At 44.1% G+C, this 15,786-nt stretch overlaps 1 protein-coding gene across 2 annotated transcripts in view; it reads right to left on the bottom strand.

The window, feature by feature from the left end:
- Positions 1–15,786, bottom strand: part of dlg5a (discs, large homolog 5a) — a 115,786-nt gene that overhangs the window by 35,908 nt on the left and 64,092 nt on the right. For both annotated transcript variants that reach the window (XR_014602029.1, XM_084075444.1), the window contains exons 17-23: positions 12,030–12,122; positions 10,834–10,998; positions 9,342–10,289; positions 7,498–7,621; positions 5,277–5,421; positions 2,747–2,886; positions 2,525–2,614 (exon numbers count right to left, since the gene is read on the bottom strand). Coding sequence is in view for 1 of the 2 variants with exons in the window: in XM_084075444.1 (XP_083931570.1) it covers positions 2,525–2,614; positions 2,747–2,886; positions 5,277–5,421; positions 7,498–7,621; positions 9,342–10,289; positions 10,834–10,998; positions 12,030–12,122 (1,705 nt within the window). In the remaining variant the exon portion in view is untranslated. The remainder of the gene's footprint in view (positions 1–2,524; positions 2,615–2,746; positions 2,887–5,276; positions 5,422–7,497; positions 7,622–9,341; positions 10,290–10,833; positions 10,999–12,029; positions 12,123–15,786) is intronic.

The following is a 15,786-nucleotide window of genomic DNA, read 5'->3' on the forward strand; positions in this document are numbered from 1 at the left end:
CGATGTCTCCTCAGATCCCTGGGGAGCAGTCTTCGTCTCCTCGGATCCCTCCAATGGCGGCCGCGGAGGTGGTCGCGGCGGACTCGGAGGTTCTGCTGGCGTGAAGACATAGGTATCTTTCACCGATAGAGATGGCTTCACGTCAACAGATCCCCCGGGGGTAGTGAGACACGCCGCCTTCACCTCCTTGGAGCCCCCAGCTAGTGGCGAAGGTGGTCGCGGGGGAGCGGTGAAAGACGCCACCGCCGACGGCTTCTCAGGTCGCGGTGGTCCCTCCACAGGTCGGGATGGTGGTCCCGGTGGTGGTGGTGGTGGTGGTGGTCCCGAGGGAGCAGTGAAGCTCATAGTTTCCATTATAGTTCTTTGGGTCGGGTCCCTCCGAGGGCATTTGGCCTTGCCTCTTCTTCCTCTCATCTCGCCGAAAAAAATATACTCCCAACTCCCACCTATAAATATATACACCTAACTCTCTCACCTATATATCTATGCACTACTATACTACTATACTATACTATATAAACGTCTTACTCTCACCTATATATATATATCTTGCACCTCTCCTAACTTTACCTAACTAACGATCGCTTGCTCTTTCTCCGTCTCTCAGTCGCTGTCTCTCGCTCTCTCTCACTCTATTTCTCTGTCCGTCCGTCTCTGCTCACTGTTTGTTTAGAATGCCACAGGGACTGTTGTTCTGCACCCGGATTTGTAGTGTTTTGCTCAGATCATGTGACTTTTCTTTTGTCGTAGAAGCTTAATATTAATACACAGGTTGTGGAAGATTGCAATCTACCTTATACCAATGAAAAGACCTATTATCGAGTTAACTCGATCTAGGCAGTCAAGCGCTGGATTCTTAATATCGAGATAACTCGATCTAGGCAGTCAATGTGTTAAGACCGGGAACGCAGCCTGTATCATTTTAAGATTTCTTTGGGCTTTTAAAAAATAGCAGATATACAAGCTCATAGCGCGGCACCAAGTGTTTATGAGCTTGTAGATCTGCAATTTTTTTTTGTATTCGTGAAAATGTGTGCAAATCTTTGAATATATATATTTTTAAAGCGAACATTTTGTAACTCAAATCTTTGCTTCTGGGGGGGTCCCTGGAACCAAACATTTTGAGATGGGGGTCCGCGTCCAAATACGTTATCTACATTTTTTTAGATATGTCAAGGAGGACCCCAAAAATTATATGAATTTGTCCGTGGACCGACATCTCAAGATATGTTGTTCCAGGGACCCCCAGAAGCACAGATCGGGAGTACATTGTTTTTTCACTTTAAAACAAATATATTCAAAGGTTTGCAAACATTTTCAATAAAAAAAAAAAATAGCAGATCTACAAGCTCATAAGTGCCGCACTATGAGCTTGTATAACTGCTATTTTTTAATAGCCAAATAAATCATAAAATGACACAGATGCGTTCCCGGTCTTAATGGGTTAAAGGCTGCGGCTTTTCTCACCAATCAATTTCCTTCTCCTAAATTACCGTACGGCAGGGGTGGTAAAAGCCTCAAACTGAACACCTGCATCCCCAGTGATAGATTTACTAAGCAAACAGCATGCCCTGTGTTACACGTCAAGTCTCATTCACTTACTGCAATGACTCACAATCTAAAAGGTTGCAGTGTTTGAACACTCAGCACATTGTGGGAGAGCGTGGGAGTCATTTATATTTTCCCCCATTGGTTATGATTTCATTTCGACCTTTTGTTTACAAGTTTCAGTTTACTCTTAGTTAGTTTTCAAGTGGGTTTGCTAGTTAATGTGTTTGTTGTTTAGTTTTTAAAACCTCCATTTAAAAACCTAAGTAGAACCTATTAAGACCTGAGGACCAGATTCTACTAAATGTTTTCTAAATCCTAACAGTTTTCTGAAAAACATATTTTTTGCTTTTTTTTTTTTTTTTTTTTTTGCTATATCAGTGGTTCTCAAACTTTTTCAAGTCAAAGACTTGTATGTATTTGACTGCGGACCCCCCATCTCAAACCGTTTTGTTCCAGGGACCCCAAGAAGCAAAGATTTGAGTAAAAAAATGTTTTGCTTTAAAAATACATATATTCAAATTTGCACAAATGTTCACGATTCTTCTGTACCCCACTTGTCCACTACAATTATTTGAAAACTTTAGTTACTACAGTAGTTACTTTGTATATTTTGATTATTTAAAAAAAAACATACATTCCCCACTTCAGCCCTATATACATTTTGGCCATTTGAAAATAGCAGATCTACAAGCTCACAATGCGTCGCGATGCGAGGCATTGTAGATCTTAGATCTGTTTATTCTTTTCAAATGTATACATTTGAAAACTTGTGAAATGGGACATTCTGCAGAATGACCACTTTCTACCTTTGATACTTTAAGTACATTTTGATACCAATACTTTTGTACTTTTACTCAAGTCAATTTTGAATTCCGGACTTTTACTTGTAACAGAGTATTTCAACATTGCAGTATTGATACTTTCACTTAAGTAAAACATGCGAGTACTTTTTCCACCACTGAATGTCCTGTACCTCTGTCTGAGCCCAGCATGGAGCGAGGGTAGCGGGGCGTGGAGGGGATTTTCATCCTCTCCATGCGGTGCTGGACGTTACTGGCGGAGCCTGAGCAAACGGAAAGAGGGGGGAAAAAGGGTACAGAGTTTATTGACGGGCACGGCTGGAAACAGGAGCGAGGCAATGGCCGCTTGTGGTGCTGGCGTTGGGAGGGAGGGGGTGCGTGTGTGTCAGACTGACCGAGGTGTGCGCTGGAGGGCAGTGAGTTTGTACCGTGTGACGCTCGGCTGCTGCGCGACGAGCACGAAGACTCCCCGGAGAATTCCCCGGCGCGCTTCTGCTGGCTCAGGTCCAGACTCAGTCGACCCTGGTGCTGTGGACTGCACAGAGAATACACGTGTATAAACAAAACAAACGCTGTCAATACTGTTCGGTGATTTACAGTCTTGTAAGGGATGGGTCACGTAACAATTAAGCAATATTACACGAGAGGGGGTGCTTTACCGTCATTATTGGCACGCCAGTGATGCGGTCAGGAACGAGGCGAAGCCGAGTTCCGCGAGCATCACTGAAGTGCCAATAATGTAAGGTAAAGCACACCCTCGAGTGTAATATTGCGATTATACAACAGTTACCAACAAAACACATCCAAATGTATTCATATTGTGGGGCAATTAATAATAAAAATGTTTCGCTATTGTCCGTTTCCCTGTAAAGAGAAGAGTTTTTGACTGAGAGACATTAAAATAGTCCCTGTAGCAGCGCTTTGAGTTTGAGGCACCGTCTCATCAACACAGCTGAGCTATCAATGCTTGCGCAGTGGAATGAATTCCAGTAGGCTATATGCTCCGTCGTACGACCGTGTCACGCGGCCAAAATAACTGATCTACAAGCTGACAACGCGTCGCGATGGCGACGCGCTGTGAACTTGTAGATCGGCTATTTTGGCCGCGTGACACGGCCGTACGACGGAGCATATAGCCTACTGGACTGTTAACGAAATGGGAGTAATTTTACTTTACACAGGAGGATATTTATAACCTTCTAACCATTGATCAACCGTAAATCCACCAAATTAACAACATAGTCCATTTTGCATAGCTGTTTGTTCTCCGGTGGCGGCGGTGGGTCAGGCTACTGTCCGTTTGTTTTCCTACCGTGGGACAGCGTGACTTCACAGCACAGCTGTGCCATATATGGTCTAATCAGGTGCGGACTGGACTGCAGTGCGGAGTGATTTATTAATGTGATTAGGCCCGTGCTATGATGCTGGTTTGAAGCACGGCTAGAAAGCTATTTCAACCAATCAGATTGCTTGGTCGGAACTACCTGTTGTATAATAAAAATTCACTCATTCATACACTATCTATCTATCTACCCACCTAGATTACACATGTGTGTCTAATTATACTTAGAAATAGCTATTTGTAAAAAATAAAACCTTCCATTTCACGGACTTGGGCTACACCTGGCGTGGGACAATCGTTCAACATTTGAGGCAGATCAACATGTATCAACCGATCAATAAGATTTTTACTTAATTCTTCATTCAACCCAGGACCCATTATTTGATTGTGCAGGACAATAGACTGAGCTTCTCTTCTTCCCAGGTTAAGTCCTTCCCCAAAGCAGGATCTCACTGTTTCTATAGTCAGACAACTCCCTGGTGGCTTCTGTTCCAACTGCCAAAAGCCTTGGTGTTGTCCCTCAGACTCCACCTTAGCCCGTAGCACCCGCCCTAGCCTTGACGACCATGCATTCTTATGCAAAGGTTAAAATGTCATTTAGATATCATGTTTAGACAGATGCCAGGTTTGTTTGTTGACCTGGCATCCTACAGTTTGTATAGTTTGAATGTACAGTACATATAATAAATGTTTTGATATTATTATAATGTTTCGACTTATGGTAGGTTCTTGGTTTACCTATGATCCTAGATTACTGAGGCACTACACTGTCTCTATACCTTTGATGTGTTACCTTGGGTTTACCTCGCTAACCGTAAATCGCTCTGGATTAAGAGTGTCTGCTAAATGCCTAAATTGTAATAGGCTCTATGCACAGCAGCCATATTGGAAGGAAATTGACCAATGATACAAATAAAGGCTCTGTTCCATTTTGTGTAGCACAGTGGTTCTCAAACATCAGACACCAGTGGGTCTCACATTGGGGTCCAGGGACCATCATGGTTCCTTGAGGGGGTTCCAAATGGCCCCTTACGGATGTGTAACTCTGAGAGTGTACACATGGAACCAAATGGACCTGTAACGGTTCATTTGGTTCCATTTGTACACTCTCAGAGTTATGGGGTCCTGACTCTGTTTGACCAGAATAGAACAGAGCCTTAATTAGTATCATTGGTAACACCTGGCACACCTGGCTGCTGTGCATAGAGTCTATTGTCAAATTGTTCTGTACAGTCAGCTGTCCTTCAAGGCACACAATGCAGCGGTCACTCGCTCCTGTAAGTTAAACACTTTGTAACATTCGAAGGATCAGACCCTTGGAGTCTGTCCAGCTCCTTATAGAGGCCTCAGTCATCTCAAAGCCTGACTACTGTAACTTCCTCCTTAATGGCCTCCCGGCATGCTCACTTAAGCCCCTCCAAATGGTCCAGAAAGCCGCAGCACGACTGGGTTTTCAACAAAAAACGAACATTTTCACATCACCCGCCTTTCCCGCTCCCGGTTCCTTCGTACTGATGTTGGCCTTCACACACCTACAGTACGCACGTTGTGTGTGTGTGTGTGTGTGTGTGTAGGTGTGTTACCTTGTGTGGGTGTGCTGGTGGCAGATGTGGGAGGCGACAGAGGGACAGTTGCCGGTGTGGACGCGATGGCTGCGCACCGTGTACACCGGGTTCCTCATGACGGCTGTAACGGCCGGGCACGGCGCCACACCCCGGTGTGCCGAGTCTGGCACGAAGCGGCACACGCGTGCACACACACACACACACACACACACACACACACACACACACACACACACACACACACACACACACCAGGGTTGGAGAACAGGAAGTCTGCACATGTTGATCTGTTTTTAATGAGTTGGCGACCCAGTGGAACACAGAATGTGGTATTACGTTGTTTAATTTATTTTTTCATAAACACCATATGGCATGAGCACGCAATGACTATGCATTATGTGTGTGTGTGTGTGTGTGTGTGTGTGTGTGTGTGTGTGTGTGTGTGTGTGTGTGTGTGTAGAGTAGAGTAGAATTTGAGAAAGACATTTTGAGGACGGTTTTCCTGGTTAGATGGTAAATAAATGGTAAATGGTGTAATTATAAAGCGCCTTTATCCAAGGCACTTTACAATCATTGTGCATTACATTCACCCATTCACACACACCGATGGCGGAGGAAACCATGCGCGGCACCGACCTGCTCATCGGGAGCAGTTAGGGGTTCAGTGTCTTGCTCAAGGACACTCCATCACTAACTCAGGGGGAGTCCGGGATCAACCAGGAACCTTCCGGTCCCCAAGCAGGAAAGAAATTGGGCCTCTTCCTTACTTCTTTCACAGGTCTTACTACTTGTACTAGAAGGCTGTTTCCATTTAGTGTAGCACAGTGGTTCTCAAAATGTTTTATTTAAAGGACCCTAATAACTTTGAGAGTACACAAATGGAACCTTATCCATTTGTACACTCTCAGAGTTACACACCCTTAAGCGGGCATTTGGCATTTGTAACCCTCTCAAGGAACCATTAGGGTACGTGGACCACACTTTTAGACCCACTGGTGTAGCAGAGTGTTTCCAGTGAGCCAATATCAGCACCTTGACTCTGTTTGACCAGAATGGAACACAACCTTAATTAGTATCATTGACCTGTGAAGGAAGTAAGGAAGTGGCCCAATTTCTTTCCAATATGGCTGCTGTGCATAGAGCCTATCAAGGAACTTAAATGAGGGGCAAGGGAAGCGCTGGACGGCATGCCAGCTGGAATTGCTGTATAGACCCCTTAACAGACAACGTCACACGGATAAGAACCAGTATGCGCGCGCAGGCCGGCACCAAATGAAACCCATTCTGTCACGTCTTGCTAGTCAACACACAAGAGGAGGTTGAATGTACTGAAACCAGCGCACCTGGAAACAATATGTTGGGAATTGATTGCATGAAACAATCACCTGTGCGTCCAGTCTCAATGTTGGTAAACAAATAATTGGTCTATAGAGAAAATGATGTTGTTGTTGTCCTTTCCTTAATTTACCTTCCGTGGAACCTATTAGGAAAAGATTCAGGGTGGGGTCAGGATGAGGATTAAAGGAATAGTTCATGTGATGACCGGTGGACTTTCCGGAGACGTTAGCATCTTTCTGCAGGTCATCAAAATATTGGCTCAGGAATGCGACAGAAACTAAAAAATGTCCTTTAAGCATTTAGAGGTTAGGATTAGGGGTTATGCCTGATTTATACATAGTGCTGCGCCGCTGTGTGCGCTTGTAGATCTGCTAGTTTCAGCTTTAAGATTAGAGTTAACAACGGCTATGAATAATTTGTAAATCATGTTTTTGAAAAATATCCATTCATAATCGCTTATGTCCATACAAGTATAGTATTACAAACGTGTGTGTATGTGTGTGTGTGTGTGTGTGTGTGTGTGTGTGTGTGTGTGTGTGTGTGTGTGTGTTACTATAGTATACGTGTGAGGATCAAATGTCCCCACAAGTGTATAGTAGTATATGAGAAATAAAAATGGTTGTTCCCTTTCCCTTTAGAGATATGTTTGCAATTAGAAAAAGATTCACGTTGGGGTTAGGACCGGGATTAGACATTTAGAGCTTAGGTTTAGGGGTTAGAATTAACACATTCACTGCCCGGAATTAATTAATGAATTAATCCGCCACTGCCAGCATTTTTACTAATCTTTCGCGACTTTTTTTCAGTGACGATGTAAAGACCAGATGTCTGGGTGGGGGGGGGGGGAGACGAGAGTCTCTTCTTTCATCCGGGAAAAAAAATGTGTGAGTGTGTGTCTCACTTGGAGGCAGTGTGCCGGTGTAGACGGTGGGGACAAAGCCCATGCTGAGGCGGTGGGATGGGTTTGGAGAGGAGCGCAGCATCTCTCTGGGCTCTGGAGAAGAGTGCTCGTCGTTGGAGTAACTCTGGAAAGCGTCCCGGCCCGCCGCGCAAATAAAAAACACAAAAGAAAAGCACCGTCATTTCGTCATACAGAAACCTTGTATCTCCATATTTTAACTTTTCATGTTTTTGTTAATTAACGCCCTACTGTACTTCGTCGTATACAAGAGTGTCGCCACAAAAGCAGTGAAAATAGCAGATACCAGATCGTTTATTTTCACTATTTTTAAGATAATAAAAAAAATATACGGTTTTGGACATACAAAGTCCCCCCCCCCCCCTCCTACATACATATGGTCGCCGTCGGGTGGAAACCTCATTTGTCCAAAACTGTTACTTTTCAGGAAAGTAAAAAAAACATAAAAAGTACCTGTGTACCGATGGATCCAATATAGCTACTATTTAGTCACAAACTCTTTTCATTGATTCAAATATTTATTTAACCCACAGACCTGAGTTAACCACTCTCACCCTATTTTTTTTTCTTAATCCAAAATAGCAAAAATAGCACATCGACGAGCTCACAAGCTTGTAGATCGGTTATCTTTGCTACTTTTGCTTGTGTCCAACGTAGCAGGGCAAAAAAAGAATAATCGGCAGGACAAATTCTCCCCTCCATTTCTCTCTTCGTCTCCCTCTCTCTCTGTGTATGTCTGTGTCTGTCTCTCTCTCTCTCTCTCCCCATTTCTCTCTCTCTCTCCATCTCGCTCTCCCTCCCTCTCTGTCTGTTTGTCTGTCTGTCTCTCTCTATTTCTCTCTCTCTCTCTCTCTCTCTAGGCCTGCAGGAGGAGGTTGGGAGGTTGAGAGGAGGGGTTGGACTGACTCAGCTTTCTTGCTCGGGCGGCTGAGCAGAGCGCTGGGGGTGCAGGGGGCATCAATCAGCGCCAGACGCCCTGGCTGAGAGGCAGGGTCCTGAGAGGCAAGCGCTCCGACAGGGCCGTAAATTCTGCCACATAACGGATAAAGTGATTGTGCCCCGGCCCGCCGGCCGGCCGGCATGATTTGATGCCTTATTGGCCCAGTTTGGAAATCAACCTCAACATGTCTGGAATGCGTTGTAACCTTCTGTCTGTCTGTGTTTTTCATTACCGCAACGCTTCCCCAAAACCAGGGGTGGAAAGTAACTAAGTACATTTACTTAAGTACACTTTTGAGGTGTTTGTACTTTACTTGAGTAATGACAACTTCCGATACTTTTACTTCTACTCCACTACATCTCGGATCCAAATGTTGTACTTTTGCTCCACTACATTTATTTGAAAACTTCAGTTACTAGTTACTTTTGTAGATTTTGATTATTATTACAAAACGTACATTAACCATTTCAGCCAAATATAATGTACATTTCGGCCATTTGAAAATAGCCGATCTACAAGCTCAAAATGCGTCGTGATGCGACGCATTGTGAGCTTGTAGATCTGCTATTTTCAAAAGATTTTTATACATTGGAAAACTTGAAATGGGACATTCTGCATAATGAGTACTCTTACTTTTGGTACTTTAAGTACATTTTGATGACACTACTTTTGTCCTTTTACTCAAGTACATTTTGAATTCCGGACTTCTACTTGTAATAGAGTATTTCTACATTGCAGTATTGATACTTATACTTAAGTAAAAAAATTGAGTACTTTTTCCACCACTGCCCAAAACAGTGGGTCGGGACCGATTGTTCGGGCCGCCGACCGATTCTAACGGGTCCTCCTGGAGGCGTTTCCACACAGACACACCTGGTGGACTAACCTGGAAGGTGGGCAGGGCGATGGTCTGGGGCGTCATTCTGCGCCGCAGAGCGGGGGCAGACTTGGGGCGGGGCCTCTTGACCTCCGGCTCCACCTCCCCTCCCCTGGTTCGGCCAATGTCCTCGTCGCAGGACTTCCTGGAGGTCAGGACCTTGCCGTCCAGGAAGTAGTGGTGGTTCCCGTTCCTGTCCCGCTCTCCTCGCTCCCGGCCTCCGTCGCCTGTCGCCGCCGAGGTGGCGTCTCCCCTGTTGCCGCCGCCGCCGCCGCCGTCGGAGGTGACGGTGCAGTCTGAGGCGGAGCTGCTCTGGTGCCTGTGGTGCTTGAACTTGAACGAGTCGCTGCGCGCCGGCGGCGCCGGCGTGGCCGAGAAGGAGAGCGAGTCCGTCTTGGACGGCTGCGGGGAGCGGGACGCCGTGGCGGCCGGCGCCGCCGCCATCTGATTGGGCGCCCACTCCGCCTTGGAGGAGGAGGAGGAGGAGGGCGTTTCGGGGCGCATGAAGGTGTCGGGGTCAAAGATGGACTTCCTCTGCTTGGGCGACTTGTAGATGGAGAGCTGGGCCGACGCAGACGTCGCCGCCGGACCGCCGCCGTTGTTGTCCGGCACGACCGACATGCCCCCTGCCATCACCTTAGGCCACGTGCCCCCGCTGTGCCTCTTCTCCAGGGTGGTCTCCGGCAGCGCGACGCAGTCCGAGGAGGACGCGGGGTCGTAGGGCAAGGAGGAGGACGTGGCTTTGGCGTAGGAGGGGCAACACTCCTGGAAGGCGCTGGGCCCGCCGTAGCGCCCCCCCAGGGCGCCCAGGTCCGAGGCGGGCCTGAGGAGGAGGCTGGTGGCGTGGAGGGAGCCCGTGGAGAAAGGCTTCCTGACGTCCCCCCCGCCGTACACCCCTCCCCCCACCTCGTCCGCTTCGCTCCGCACCTTCCTCCTGTCCGCGGGGACGCTGGCATCCTGGAGGTATAGGGTTGTCACCGTCATGACATTTTAGTTGACCATTAAAAGATATTGTTGTGTTTTTTTGGTATTTAACATTGGAACATATAAATTAAAATTACATTTCAGTTTGCCTTTTTAGGCTTTGTGGACAAAAAGTGCACAGGGCAGATGACAAAAATAATAATAATAATAAATAATGACTACCAAATAATCCAAACAAAGAATGCAAGTGGCCAAAACAGGTCATGCACTGTACTTCCTAGTTTTATACTTCCAAAACAAACAAACCGATCGACAAGCTCACAGTGCGTCGCATTGTGACGCGCTGAGAGAGCTTGTCGGTCAGTTATTTTCTGTTATTTTTCAACAGATGTATTTAGGTCAATGAAAACCTTTACGCAAAATAATTAACTAACTGCGATCAGGGCATCAGGCGATTAAAAGCCCTTAAACCCCATATGGTTGAGCTTGACGATCGGCTATTTTCTGCGAAAGCTTTCCCGGAATACGGACGCTGGGGTTTAAGTGGTTTTAATGTAATGTGTGTGACAGGCCGGACCTGGAGGAAGATGTCCGTCTGCGTGGAGCTGTTGTGCTTGAGGTCGCGGCTGTTGCGCGCCTGCTGCACCTCCGACATGTGCAGGCGCCCGTTGTTGGCCTTCTCGGACGAGTCGCGCTGCAGGCTCTCGAAGATGTTCTGGCCCGACGTGCTGTGAGGGAAGAACTGTGGAGGAGGAGGAGGAGGAGGAGGGAGAAAGCAAACATTTTAATCCCATCACTGAAACATTTTTGACGTGTTGGTCAGGACAAGTCCTAATCTGCGATTTGTAAAACGCCTCTAAAAGAAGCCGCTTCCTAAATATACTACTCAAAGAAATGTAGGGAACACTTTGATCCCTTAATTATTTTGAGTTTTCATGAACTGTGTACATACTGCTAACAAAAACTGCTCAAAAGAATTAAGGGATCAAAGTGTTCCCTTAATTATTTTGAGCAGTACTTGGCACGAATATGTAGAATTGCGATTAGGTGTTTTAGGTTCTAGACCTATGTTCTTGCTCTTCTACAGACAGCAAACCAGAAATCGCAGATTGATTGATTCTTTAACCTTTTCTTTTATGAAATATCTGACACTGTTTATAATTATATAGGGCAGGTGAACATCAGTAGGAGGATTTATAAGCAAAGAAATCTATAAAAATAAACACAAATGACTCTTTGATAGATACAAAATAAACATAAACTGAACTTCATTTAGTTTAACAACCACTAACAACCAAAATAATGCCCGTCTATTTTTGAACAAGTTCGTACCGCATAAAAATGCGGTACACATCGGCTGCATAATTGCCTCTAACGGTGTTAGGCCAGTGTTGCCAGAAAGAAGCAACCAGAAAATAAGCCCAAAATAAGCAACTAGGGCAGGTCAGTCAAACTTTTTGTCTAATGTTGTTTTAGATCAGTGGTTCTCAAATGTTTACATGTCACGCCCAAATTAATATGTATTTGGCCGCGGACATCTGAATGTTGTGTCACTGTCAGTGACCCCCATACAAGATTTGCGTTGTAAAATGTTTCACAAACATTCCAAATAGCTGATGTTATGTATATAGGGTTTAAGCGGTTAAAGTGAGGCAAGCCCAAATAAGCAACTACACTTTAGAACCCCCCAAAAAAAACAGCAACCGCCAATATTTAACAAGCGACTAAGCCCAAAATAATAACCGGACTTGGCATCAACAGTCGGTGGCCCACCTTCATGAGGGAGAGGCTAAGAGAGTCCCTGCAGCTCCTCAGAAGAGCCTCGCACTCCGTGACAGACTTGTTGTCCAGAGCGATGCCGTTTATCTGGGGAGCAGAGAGACATTTCTGTTACAGGTTTTTTGACCACCAAGGTTAAAATCGTTGCTGTCGGACAGAGACCTCTTATCTCCAGATTTTTCTGTTTCTTTTTTTTTTATCATGCTAGAGCGTCACACAGAAGCATCAAAAGTAGCAGATCCACAAGCTCGAAACGCGGCGCGAAGCGACGCGTGTCGAGCTTGGCGATCTGCTACTTTTGAATTTGAATCCTGAAAAGTAAAGTTTTTTTTACATACTGTATGAGGTTTCCACCCGCATGCTATTTAAACAGATGCAAGGTTCCCTGATTACCTGGTATCCTGTACTTTCAATGTATCGTTATTTTGACAGCATATTGTTCAGACTGACGCTAGTTTCTTGGTTTACCTGTGATCCTAGATTACCGAGGCACTACACTGTCTCTCTGCATTCTATGTATGTGTTTACCTTGCTTATTGTTGCTCTGGATAAAGAGAATCTGCTAAATGCCTAAATTGTAAAATGGAAAATAAGTATGGCTGTCACAATTATAACATAATCCCATTATTGTATAATAATAACTGCATGTTTTGGGAAAATGAAAAAAACACATAATTATGAAAAAAAAAAACATTAAAGAAAAATGAAAAAAAGTAAATGAAAAAACACACATTAGAAGGACAATGGGTTTGTATAGGAAGGGGGCGTGTCTGTTAAAATGAATATCAAATTTCTAAATATTGGATCAAGCAACGTAAAAACTGTCTGGGCAGTTCACAAAAGCCAAAGTAGACGTTAAAATTACCCCAAACATGTTAGAAAGTGAAATATCCCTTCAAACTTATTAAATATGTCAGTCCTTTCTTTGTATATTCACTAATTTGTCATATCACATTGTCAGGCCTAAAATCCAAATAGAAATTAAAATCGTATTTATGCACATTTCAAAGTCGAATGCTAAAATGTCTTGATCGTGACAGCCTTGGAAATAAGGACAGGGTTTCTGACAAGTTGGGAATGGGCGTGGGAATGCTACGCTAAAGAAATCTAGGCCAGCACTTTTCAGACTGAAGAGCCTCCCTTGCACTTGGCAACCCACATCATAAACACTGTGACTCATTCTGAAAAACACTGCCAAATAGAAATGGAGGAAAGGTAATATATGGTCGCTGTTGGGCAGAAACCTTATATCTCCATATTTCAACATTTTATGGTTTTCTTTTTTCTTTTTGCGTAAATCAATGCCCTATTTTGATATCGACAGTGTCGCACTACATTTGCTAAAATTGCCGGTCTACAAGCTCACAACGTGTCGCATCGTTGCGAGCTTGTAGATCTGCCATTTCCCGCCATTTCTGACAATGTTTGAAAGTGAAAGTACTTATTGAACCAATGAAAAGGTATTAACCCAGTAAGACCTGGAACGCATCTGTGTCACTTTTTGATTTGAGCTAAAAAGTTTAAAAAAAAATAGCAGAAAAAAAAGCAGATATACAAAAAAATAGCCAAAGTGTAAAATAATGTTTTTATTATTATTAACCCAGTAAGACCTGGAACTCTTTTCTTGAAAATCTTTGCTTCTGGGGGTCCCTGGAACAACATATTTTAACACATTGGCTGCCATGGACGCAGATCTGCGTTCATTTGCGCAAAAGCCCGCACGCTGCCAAGGACGCAGATCTGCGTTCTTTCAAAAAAAAAAAAAAATCTAAATAAAAGTTGTGTATATGATTTTCCGAAGATTTAGACTCCCAGACACTTCCTTGTAACTTAAAACTTAAAAATTCTGTATCTCGGCTCCTAAGTACTTTTTTTTTCTCATTGAAAAAGTCTGGCAGCCTACTGTAGGAAAAAAAAAAAAAAGCTGGCAGCCAATGTGTTAAGATGGGGGTTGGCGGCCAAATACATATCATTTTGGGGGTCCTTTCCTTGACATGAAAAAGTTTGAGCACCACTGATCTAGAAACATACGTTTTTCAGAATACCGTTTCTGCTTCTAACCCAATTTAGAAGACATTTGTAGAATAGGCTTCAGGTCTTAACACATTGGGTGCCAAAAACGTATATACGGTTTTGGAAATACACCCATGGAGTGCCAAAACCGTATATATATATGTTTTTTGGAAAAAAAACTCCTTCACAGCACCAGGAGATATCATTTTTCGAAGATTTAGACTTTAATCCACTTCCTGGTTAACTTATGACTTCAAAAGCCTGTATCTCTGCTCCTGTGTACTTTTTTTTTACAATGTATTTTTGACTATTTTCAACTGGCTGCATGTTTTTAATTTTTTCCCCCCCGATTGTACGAGACCTCTATGTGTGTAATGAGGGGATCACCGTGAGGACGGTGATCACTGAAAATATTTTGTGACTACTTGAAAAAGGTTCAAAAAAGGTTAAAAATCCAGGCACTCAACGTACACTTTTTTAATAAAACTCTGGCACCCCAAGTGTTAAAGGGCTTCAGGGTTAACAAGAGCTTGTGAAAAAAATGACCAAAAAAAACACAGGTTCTTGAAGAGCCCTGCTCTACGCAGTGATTTTAGTCTGGCCATTTAGTCAGTCATCCAACCGTCCAAAGATGAGTCCAAAGTGATAGCAGAGATTTCCGCACACTTGCGTAGATCCCATGCAGTGGTTCACTTGCATTCTGATCTTTGGATGTATCAGACCTTCATCAGAGCATACACGATTCAAATTATTTCATTCCATTTCCTTCTGCATTTCTGCTCTCTGGGCCCAATTTCTCTCTCTTCTTTTTTTCAAATATCGTTGCTGTTGGATAGAAACCTTATATCTCCGTATTTTTATTTTCTCTGTGAATTAATGCCCGAAATCACTGTACGACAGATACTGTACATAACTACATTGGATTCATTGGAACATAATTCTTTTTTCCTTTTTCCATTTCCTGAAAGTAACGGTTTTGGACATACAAGGTTTCCACAAGACAGCGACGATATACTGTATGTTATAACCCGATACAGCAGGGGTCTTCAACAGGGGGTCCGGGACCCCTAGGGGGTCCTCAGAGCTACTATAGGGGGTCCGCCAAATCTTTGTGTGAGAGGACTTTTTTTGAACCACTTGAACCCTAGCATCCCTATTCTGAGCAAATTAGCCAAGAATAGCAGATCTACAAGCTCACTGCTATTTTTGGCAAAGAGGTATAGAGGTGTAGAAGGAAAAAAGAGGATTCTTTTTTTATCTGAAACACAATTTTATACAATATAGAGGGGGTCCCTGCTTCATCTCTCTCTCAGCTAGGGGGTCCTTGGGCTGAAAACGTTGAAGACCCCTGCGATACAGTATTGTGATTAACAGCTCCTAGGGTGTGATTCAGATCTGTCCTGAGGCAGTGCTGAACTATCATCTGGCATATTGTTGCTGTCGGGGGCAGAAACCTCTTATCTCCATATTCTAACTTTTTGTATTTTTTCGTAAATCAATGCCCTACTTGATCACACTACAGTGTCACACAAAAGCCTCAACCCCCCCTCCACCCCCAAAAAAGCGAAGCGACACTTTTTGAGCGTGTCGATCTGCTACTTTTGACATTTTTTTTTATTTGAATCCTGATAAAGTAAACGGTTTTGGACATGGGAGGTTTCCACGCCGACAGAGACGATTATGAGCTCTCCTGGCCAACAGGGTGCAGCGGCCCAGCTGCTAAAAAAAAAAGGTGAAG

Source organism: Gymnoscopelus microlampas, assembly GCF_963454915.1.
Source record: "Gymnoscopelus microlampas genome assembly, chromosome: 13".
NCBI classification, from domain to species: Eukaryota; Metazoa; Chordata; class Actinopteri; order Myctophiformes; family Myctophidae; genus Gymnoscopelus; species Gymnoscopelus microlampas.